We start from the raw sequence: 11136 nt of genomic DNA on the forward strand, positions 1-11136 counted from the left end.
CCACGTTGGATCTCAAATGAGTTTGTCATGGCTGATATTGGGATATTTTAATAATATTTTGACTGGGGATGCAAAGTTGGGAGGCGGGGTTGATACAACATGTACTGATGAACCTAGCCAATCTATATAAATGGATTGATTTGGTGGTTTCTGGCCCAGTGCACACTTGGAACAATAGGAGGAAAAGAAAAGCAAATTTAAATAAGAGACTTTAAAGGGTTTTTTTGCAATGACCGATGGAGTATGGTTTACCCCAATGCTACAGTTCAACAATTGATCATTATCCCCTTTTGGTAACATTTTGAGGGTGTCTCGGGGAATGGTGGAGAGGGTACTAGACCTTTTTGCTTTCAACTAGCACGGTTCACAAAATCTATGTTTTTGCTTTCGCCAATGAAAATTTTTAAGAGAATCCATCTTGACTAATTTCTCTAGAAATTGCTTTTGCCAATTTATTTAACTTCTTGAATTATCCTTCACCTACTGTCATTGAGAAAAGATAAGAAACAAGTAAATAATCTCAATGAAGTTATTGCATGAATTCAACCAACCATTATTCACTATTTTCGTGAGAATAAGATTAGTATTTAAGAATTTAGATCTATTTGAAGGCAATTTTTATTACTCAACAATTATCAAATCATTCACAATTGATGGCCAAACAATTATAAAGTATAAGCACAATTTCTCAAACTAACAAATCATGAGAAAGGATAATCATTTCCCAACTACTTCAAATTAAAACTATAACAAGTTCATCTTCACTCTAGAATATGAAAAAGTTTAGCTAGACATCATATTAAAAATATCTAAACATGAAACAAACTTATAACAAAGCATAACAAATAAGAACAAGAGACAAAGTTTAGGAAGAAGAATTCTTATTCAATGTCTTGAAGGTTGAATCTGACAGGTGTCGAGCTTGTGCAATAATAATTACTAAAAAGTCCTAGTTACCACCACCATTAACTATAGAACAAATCCAAGTAGTGGAGCAGGGACCCTAGGTATGCAATGGGTTACTTGATTTATCCAGTTCTCGAAGAGTTTGCTTGATCCGATATACCAGAATTGTCTATAAAAGTATTAAATTTGCGTACAATGGCAAGTAGGGTCGATTCCACAGGGAATAGATAGGAAGCTGTTTCTTTCCAAATCAATAGAACAAAATAGAAGGATATTTAATGGAGTGAAAATGAAAATAAAATAAACAAAATTCAAAAGCTAACTTACCAAGTACAATTTACTAAAAATAGCAATTAATAAAATTCTACCTAAAGGATCAACTTTTCAGGCACGGTCCAATTAAATGATCATCGATGCAAAGATATTTCATTCATCCGTCATTAGATTGGTTATAGCCATCAACAAGCTCTGACAGTCAGTTCTTCCTTACTTTTTCGACAGTCAAGGTACGACCATTAACTGCTTCTCTAACCAGAGAACAACCCTAAGTACGACCGTAGGAATTTAATTATCCAGTTGCATTAAAGGTAGAAAAATCCAACCCTAATCAATAAACACGTTACGAGGGTTTATTTAAACTAGATCTTACGTTTCCCCAATACAAAGTAAATTATGGTGGTTGTCACTAGTTGTCAACTAAACAAACAATTACGGATTCAATTTAATTAACGTGACGGTAGGCTATTAAATTAAATTAAATTAAATATCCGGCCGTTGATACTCAATTAATAAAATACACATGAACAATTAATCCAGAAAACGCACGAATAGTAACGAATTGGAAGAAATAATGAAGATTCGATTAGATTTCACAGATATTATGGACCGCGCATTCGCGTTAACCCTTCGGTAGAGGAGAAAACTAGCCGCTCCTCATCGTATCAGTCTCGTGTGATTTGATTGATTCCATCCACACAATTGCCAAAGAATTCGGAAAGGTAAACTAACGCAGAAGGCAAAAAGAAAAATCTTAATTATCTCTGGGTCTGTGTTTGTACTGAAGCAAAAAGTAAAAGAGGAGCACTAGGAAAAGTCGGCTGCAACCAAGAGCCAAAGCAGTGAGAAAGAAATTGTCTGACAGGGGAAAACGAAAGCTAATCTATTGATTGCACGTGATTCTGGCTTTTTAGCCTTTTGAAGCCGCCACCAGAAGCAAAGAAACGTCTGACCCAATAAATGAAACAAAAGCTAATCTATTCCTCAGACGTGAATCTGGCTTTTCCTTTTTATTCTTCCCAATAGCCGCCGCCAGCAGAAGCCATCAGGAGTAGGACTTGTCTAGGGGTTTTAATCTCATGCATCTCCGTGGTTCACGTGGACCTTATTTCCTAATTGCCTCCTACTGCTACCAATCCCGCGGGTCCGATTTTTTGGTATCCTTCTAGAGTTTCTGGCTGGGCGCGTCCTGAGATGAAAAGTCTTCTAAAAATCCTCCCCAAGATACCACTTTAAACACCAACCGCCTGCAATTTACACAAATATCAAATATGAGCAAAATCTCAATACTTAGTACAGTAAGTAACCAAGATTATGACCAAATAACATCGCAAATGGTGCCCAACAATTGCTTTATCAGAATCCTTGAAATCTTTCATAAGTTGATCTCTCAAATAATTTTGATATAAGAGTGTTTTCACCTTTCTCTCAAAGCTTTTAAACTAAGAAAGAAACTTTCAATATGAAGCTAGAACTAAACTACCTCTGTCTCTACTTCTACTTTAGTTCACACTACAAGATGCTATATGGTGCTTCAAGATGCTCAAATTAATGAGATACAAGAGATATTTATAAATGTTTTTTGAATGAGAAAATGTGCTCATTATGTGGTCATAAAGTTGTTCTCAACTTTTCCAACTCAAGTTTAGCGAGTTTCAGTCGTATTTTATCAAAAAAAATTGATCCACAAAATAGTGTGCAACGAGTGCAAGTTGCAGAATCAACTTGCAGAAGCTTCTCAGGGATCCACGATCTCGCGATTCTTCATGTTCTTCAGTTTTGTACTTTTAGCTCAAATCTGAACTTTGCTCTGCTTTTTAGACCAATTTCAAATGCAATTTTATTGTTGATGAAAGTCAAATTATGTCTTGTACAAAACATGAAATGTAGCCCTTTGAATTAGCTTTCCAATGCATCAACAATAATCTCATTTGGATCTCTGTAGGCTAAGAAATTACCAAAATACCCCTAACTAGTCAATGCCCTATTTCAACTTTTGACAGAAATTTTTGTCAGCTGTATTTTGACTTTTTGACTAGGAAAATCAATGATCTTGAGTTTGATATCTCATAAGAATTGTAGAGCTGTGTCTTAGCTTCAAAATGGCTTAAAAATCATCTCAATCCAATACTTATAACTTAACATATAGCCAAAATACCAAGGTGTGTCAAAACTGTCAAATTTCTCTTGATTTGAATCAATTCATAAGATTAGAGCTGTTATTCGAGTCGAGCCGAGCCCGAGTAGTAGTGGTTCGAGCTCGATTTGTACGAATTTCGAGCTGGCTCGAGCTCGCTCGATAACATTGTCAAGTTGAATAACTAGCTCGAGTTCGAGCTCGAGCTCGTTAGCTCTATATTTAGAGCTCGACTCGTTTAACACAATCGAGTCGAGCTCGAGCTCGAAATATTTACCATAGCAGCCATCTGTTCACTGCAAGTCTGTAACCATTCAGAAGATGCAAATTTGGCATACATATTTGTTGCTGAGTGGGGATTATGGATTTAATCCAATTTAGCAAAAGAGAAAAGATCAAGCAGTCCCACCAAAAGAGAGCATATGTAATTTTCTATCAGTCCAACAGTCAAAAGAGCCGTGTTTGACTTGGTATGAATGTCCAGCAACTTAGAAATGTGAAAATTACTCCTCTAAATTGATGAGAATTCACTTTGGCATTCATAGTACCTCAGCCATGGCTGCTGATGAGAATTCACAAGTAGTCAAGTACTCATATTTTGTTCACTTACAACAAACATCAAAGCAATAATCAAGTCTAAAAGACAGCAAACAATAAGAGCTACAGAGCAACAACAGTAGCAATTTCTAAAATTTAGCCTTCATTTTGAGGAAGCTCAACTTCATGACATGTAAAATGTCTCGACAACATCCGATTGATCCTACAGAATAAAAATGTAAAAGTCATGATATTTTCTAAAAATAAGAGCTACTGAGCTAAAAAAATGAAGTAGAATACCAAAGGACAGCAGCAGCAATTTCTAAAATTTAGCATTCTTTCAATTTTGAGGAAGCTCAACTTCATGATACGTAGATGACTCGGCAACATCAGATTGATCCTACAAAATAAAAATGTCAAAGACTCAAAGTCATGATATTCTCTAAAAATAAGAGTTATAGAGATAAAAGATGAAGTAAAATAATCAATTAACCACATATTACTACTAGAAAGTGTAATACACTTACACGAGACTTGGTTTTTATTCCATGAAGATTGCGAATCCAATTACTACCGCAAAGTAGCATTTGCACTGTCTCAACAGACATAGAAGCTCGCCGATCATCAATTACTCTTCCCCTAGCACTGAAGGTAGATTCAGAAGCCACAGTTGTAACTGGAATAGAAAGTAAGTCACTAGCCATTCTTGACAATATTGGAAACCTCCATCTTTCTCCTTTCCACCACCCCAAGACATCCAGATTAGCAGATGCGTCACAAGCATACCTACCTTCTTCTAAATAAATATCTAAATCTGATTTTTCAGGTGGCGCCTTGTCAATTTCACTAACATGCATTTGAAATTTTTCTTTGCCAGTAAGAATTGGAAATCCAAGTGTCTTAACATTCCCCTGAGATTGAGCCGAAGAACTACTCATTTCCTTATGTTTACGCTTTACCGACTGCCTCGGTGGTTCCCTAGCATGGGAGGAGAAGTGAGTATCAACATATTCATTGTAAAGCTCATAAAGAAGCTGTTTAATTTCATCAATTTTCACAGCAGCTTCTTCCTCACCATAAATAATCGGAAAAGCATGATAAATGAGTACCATTTTGTACCTTGGATCAACAATAGCACCTAACGAAAGCACCACATTGGTTTCTCCCCAATATTTGTCAAATTTTGCTGACATGCTCAAAGCCATGGCCCTAATTTGATCAGAAATATCAAGAGTTTTTTCATTTAAAAGCTCTTTAATCCTATAAAGCTCCACAAGAAAGATGTTAGAAGTTGGATAGTCGGATCCAGAAATCATGTTAGTGATCTCATGAAAAATACCCAAAAATCGGCACACTTCTTCTACTTGCAACCACTCGTAATCACTTGGAACATAGTGAAACCCAGGGTCAATATCCTCATATCTCGGGAAAACGTCCTTGAACTCCAAAGCCGAAGCCAACATGAGATATGTGCTATTCCATCTAGTTGGACAATCTAGAATCAATTTCCTAGAGGGCAACTGTAGCTGTTTTGCAATTTTGGCAAATTGATTTAGGCGACCCTCAGAGTTGTTCAAGTACTTGATCCCCTTTCTAACAGTATCAATCACATCACCTAGTTGATTGAGACCATCTTGCACTAAAAGATTAAGTATATGTGCACAACACCTCACATGAAAAATTTTTCCAGCAATACTTAACCTCTTTCTTAGAGAAAAATCCTCCCTAAGTCTCCTAACACAAGCATCATTATAAGAAGCATTGTCTACCGTGATGCTGGAAATTTTATTCTCGATCCCCCAATCAATAAAACATTTACTCAAAGTATCAGCAACAATTACTCTCGTATGAGGAGGTGGCACATTACAAAAATTCAACACACGTTTTTGTAACACCCAATCAGAATCAACAAAATGCCTTGTTACAACCATATATTGAATTTTTTGACCAGATTTCCATAAATCTGTAGTTATGCTAACTCGACTAGCACTCTTTAATACAGATTTCAGCTTTCTTTTTTCCAGTTGATAAGTAGAAATGCAATCCTCTTTGACAGTTTGCCGGGTAATCTTTTTATAAAATGGGGACACAGCTTTCATAAATTTATTGAATACAACATGATCCATCATAGAAAATGCGTATTCATGTGCAAGCACCATATGAGAAGCAAGCTCCCGTACCTTGGCATGGTCATATGAAAAATTTGTGATCGAAGTAATTCCATCGGATGGCCCTTCGGTGAAAGACAACACTTGCTGTTTCATCCTATTTTGCTCTCCCATTGCCATCTTCTTTTGTAAACATGCTTTTAGATGACGCTTGTGTTGAGATGTAGCTCCAGTTGTACTCTTGGCAAATAACTCCTTACAATGATTGCATTGCACCTTTTCTATTCCATTGTCTAACTTCACAATTTTCATATCGTCCCACACCGTTGATTTCTTTTTCCTTTGCTTTTTCTCAAAGGGCATTGCTGGTTCTTCATTTCCGCCATCACTTTTTTGCTCTCCTACTCTTCCTCCTTCATTGTCATGTTCTTCTATTATTTCTAACTCATCTTCAGTCATCTCATCCGGATTTTCTTCAATATCCAGTTCTTGATCTACTACTTCATTTAATTGCTCCATAGCAGGACTTGAAGATGAACCTTGGTGGGAATTAAGAGGGCTGTACATACCTATATATTAAGAAAAAAATTTAAGGCATAATTATAAATCAAAGGTTGCATGTCAAATTTCATTATAAATAAAAAAATTCCAATAATTTCAATTATCTATTACAATATGAAAAAATAATTACTGCTCATATTGAAGGCCAAATCCACTTGACACCAAGCAATCTACATAAATTGATTAAGCAATCAATTCATCTAGTTGGTCATGTGGTAGAAATAAGAGTTTATGAAAAATTGGATAAACTGATTAACAAAGAAACTAATGTACTGTAATGGACAAAATTTTTTAAAAGATTCAACCAGTCAAACATAAACTAGTCAACATCCACTATCTATAGGCTGCATATTTTTTTTCGTGTCATTTTCAAAGTTTTTATTTTGGTTTATTTAGCAGCCCTTCCATGGAAAGTTTTTGTCAAATCTTCAAAATACTACCTGTCTCCACAATCTAAAAAGTCCGCGCAGAAGCCCATTGCATCATTTGTCAGCTTCCACACGAATATAGAGAGTATCAGACAAAACCCACATCCCAATAACCCCTCAAAAGCACAATATTTTAGCAAAATACCAAAATCCCTAAATCCTAATTACCAAATGGAAGAAGATAATGCACCTTATTTTTTTTTTGGATCTCAGCTCTATATGTACGTAACTCCAAAATTAGAAATCAAGTACAGAGAAATACACGGGTTCACCAGGTGGCGGCTGGTGTTTGCGCAACTAAGGCGGTGGGCTGGTGCGACAAGTCAGCTCCTCTGAAGAGCGAATGCTGCTGCTCCCTGCTAGAGCTATTACCGAAGGGTGAATGGTGATTTAGGGTTGACGCCTGACGGGCCAAAGTCTGGACGGAAGAGATTAGAGCAGAGCCGAAGAGAAGGCAAAAGCCTAGAGGTGAAGGCGGAAGAAGAATGAGCGAATGAAAGATTAGGGATTCGGGAGTTTGACTCTGGAAAACTGGAAGTATTTTACTGAAATAGCCATAATTAATGAATTGGCATTTTTATCCCTCAAATTCGAGCCTTTCGGGTAGCCCGCGAGCCGAGCTCGGCTCGGCTCGTTTAATTAACGAGCAGTCTTTAGGCTCGAACTCGGCTCGTTTATTCTAATAAACGAGTCGAGTTCGAGCCTTAACGAGCCGGGCCCGATTCGAATAACAGCACTACATAAGATACCAAAACCTACAAGAACAACATAAATTTGCATATTAGTCCACACTTTTGCATGTTTTGGTTAAGAAACACTACTTGTATGAAAAGTAATTTAGAAAGGAACTCAATTCTTCTATTTTAACTTAAAACACACCAAAAACTTAACTTAAAACCTAATTAAAAATAGGTAAAATAAATGCTAATCACTTCAGTCTATTAATCAATACAGGTGGGAAGATCCAATTTGAATGGGTTTCTAATTGCCTAGCACCAATAACTATGTTGTCTTTGACCTTTCGTGTCTATCTCTTGATTATGTTTGAATACGAAATAAACTTAATTTCCAATTTATTGAGAACTTTTAAGGAATGGGGGCAAAAAACTTCATTTGAATGAAATTTGTTAAAGCTTCACACAATGGAATGGGATGATAGGTAATAACACACCAAACGCTCTTGCCTAGCTTGATAGTTACTGAGTGCTCTGCTACCTCTTCATTCAACTTCATCGCCTTGACAACTAAGGCATTTGACTCATCAAAGTTAATTCTAAAATTTAGCAAATATGGTAAGACTATAAATTGATGCATCCTGATTTAGCATTAATGACATTTTTAAATGAAGCGTGCGCAACTTTTATTGTGCTTCATACTCAGCAACCAACTCTTTCTACCACTTCTTCGCTAGAACAATGAAAAAGTGATTAAAGAATTGAAGGAGATTGTGGTCCGATTTCAAATGAGCCTTTAATTTCAAGTTAAAACTCTCACTCAACTGAGCGCTTCTCATTTCTACTATCCACCATTTCTTCATATGGCACCTGGCCCACTTATTTCTCAATTGAAACATATAACTAACCCACTTGTTTTTCACTCCATTGTACTCGGCCATCATTTTAGACCATGTTCTGGTGAAATTGTCTTCATTTTCTATCCAGTGCATGCAATTCATATATTTCTTGCAAAGCAATGACTCAGTCTTGAAGTGATTACCTAAATGTTTCAGAAAATTTTGCCTAATGTAGAAAGTGCACAACCCATGGTATGTCTTTCACATAAACTTGCAGTGGCCGCTGCCATGGAAGCATCTTGGTAAGTGAATATAGTTTTGAGATGCTTATCTGATATTGCCTTCAAAAAGCTATCAAATAACGATGTGAAAAATCAATTATTTCATAATATAGCAAGGCTAGACCAAAAACAAGCTATCAATGATGATTGAAGCTAATGAACACTCCTAATGACTTGTACTCTTTGTTTGTCCTATATGTTATGTCAAATGTGACTATATCACTAAAGAATGAATAATTGACTCTTCTTTGATCATCTGTCCAAAAAATATTTGTGATCTATTCCTCATAGTCTAATTGTATAGTGTAGAAAAAATTTGGATTGTTGCCAACCTATCATCTAAAGTACCATATCAAGGTCCTGGTCTTGAAATACATTAGATTCCTCTCCTTTCTAGTTTACATGTGCCATATTGTCTCCTCTCGTGTGTATCCCAGTATGTGTGCTCCCCCTACTAATTTCACCATCAAGTCGTGCAACTTGATAATTGATATACCCCAATCTTCTACAACTTCAGTGACACGATCTTCATCTATACGATGAACTCATTATCAAACAAGGATGGATCTAGATGGTTGGAATCCATGTTTCGGCAGTGGAAATCTATGACCCAATCTAACCCTCAAGGTGCGAACTTTTTGATACTATCTCAACCCACAACCTAACGAGTTAGTGAACCAAGGTTTGGTAGAAGGCACCATAATCAAGTGTGCTTCTTGATTCATAAGCCAAGGATGAATAGTCAAGAGAACCTCTAAAGTATACAAAGTAGTTCACAAAAGACAAGAGAGAAACTCTCAATGTTGCTGAAAATACATCTACTACTTTTATTGAATAAGTGTTAACCCTTTTATAGGGATTACAAGACTCAAAACCAAATCAAACTAGGAAAGAAGATTTGTCACGGCCTTGTTATTCCCCAAAGCTAGCCGAACCCTACATCCTAATTTAACTAGGAATTACTAAACAACTACTGCTAATTGGACTTCACTAATGCAAAGCTGTGAGAACCCGAATTTTTTTTTATTTATAAATTCTCTTATTTTTGAAAAATTAATTTATATTTTCTTTTATTCTACCTTGCTTGCCTTAATTTCATGGTAATTTTATTGATTGAGTCAAGAGTTATATCATTTCCCTTTTTATATTTTAGTGCATGTTAAGTTCCGTAGAGTATTAAGGTAATGTGACCGATTAGTGAGATGTGTGCGTTATATTTGGTGGACGAGAATGCGTGTGGTACTAGAGAAATTATGTGATTAGAAGTGTTAAGAGTGTATTAGAGAAACCCTAAATATTTTGGAGATAAGAAACACAAGAGAGACAAAGGGATAGGAATGGGATTTGATCTTGACACTTTTCAACCATCAAACCAAACCTTGGCCCAAGACTTTCTTTCCATCTTTATCTTCCAATTGACTACAATTTCTTTCATTTTTCTTCCATGATGGCTGAACCTTAAGGGAGAGAAAAGAGAGAAAAATCCTTCCAGTTCCATCTTGCTTTCTTGCTCAATCCATGAGAGATTCAAACACCAACCCAAATCTACACCGATTAATCTTAAGCTAAGCTTGGAGGGAAGCTTTTGGTGGAGTTACTTGAGGAAGAAAGCTCTTGGCTCCTTTTGGATTAGTTGTTTTTGGAGGTGTTTTTAAAAAACTTTACTGTAACTGTGTATATGAAAAACATTTACTGTAGATGTTTTTGGATTGTTTTTAGAGGTATTTTTAAAATATATTTTTGAGTATTTTTATAATTTATAATTTTTGAGATTTTTTAAAATATATACTGGCTCTGTTTCTATATATTAATATTTATTTATTTATATATATAATACTTTTAATTCAATTTTGTTTTATAATATGTATATTAATATATATAATATAAATATAATTTATAATATAATATGTATATTAATATATATTTAGTATACATATATAAATATATATAAATATGTATATTAATATATATAATTTATAATATAATTTATAATATAATATGTATATTAATATATATTTAGTATACATATATAAATATATATAAATATGTATATTAATATACATATTATAAAACAAAATTGAAATATATATATTTATATAAATATATATAAAAATATATTTTAAACAAAATATTTAAATTTATATATAAATATATATTTATTTCAATTGATATAATATATATAATATACATAATTGAAATATACATCTTAATATATATGTATATACATATTATAAAAAAAATGAAATAAATATATTATATAAATATATATAAATAAATAAATTTATATATTTATATATTTATATAAATATATAATATATAATATTTATTTCAATTGATATAATATATATCATATACATATTAATATACATAATTGAAATATACATTTTAG

General features: G+C 34.3%; 2 protein-coding genes across 3 annotated transcripts in view; one reads left to right on the plus strand and one right to left on the minus strand.

Annotated features, from left to right (window-relative positions):
* LOC113772574 (probable phosphopantothenoylcysteine decarboxylase) overlaps window positions 1-11136 on the plus strand; it is a 60391-nt gene that overhangs the window by 8702 nt on the left and 40553 nt on the right. The gene's annotated exons all lie outside the window — the stretch shown is intronic.
* LOC113771110 (zinc finger BED domain-containing protein RICESLEEPER 2-like) lies at window positions 4197-6531 on the minus strand. The gene is made up of 2 exons (XM_027315729.1): window positions 4384-6531; window positions 4197-4256 (listed from the first exon to the last, which is right to left on the minus strand). Exons 1-2 carry the CDS (start codon window positions 6529-6531, stop codon window positions 4197-4199), a joined length of 2208 nt encoding a protein of 735 aa, XP_027171530.1.

Source organism: Coffea eugenioides, chromosome 5 (assembly GCF_003713205.1).
Source record: "Coffea eugenioides isolate CCC68of chromosome 5, Ceug_1.0, whole genome shotgun sequence".
In the NCBI taxonomy this organism is placed as follows: domain Eukaryota; kingdom Viridiplantae; phylum Streptophyta; class Magnoliopsida; order Gentianales; family Rubiaceae; genus Coffea; species Coffea eugenioides.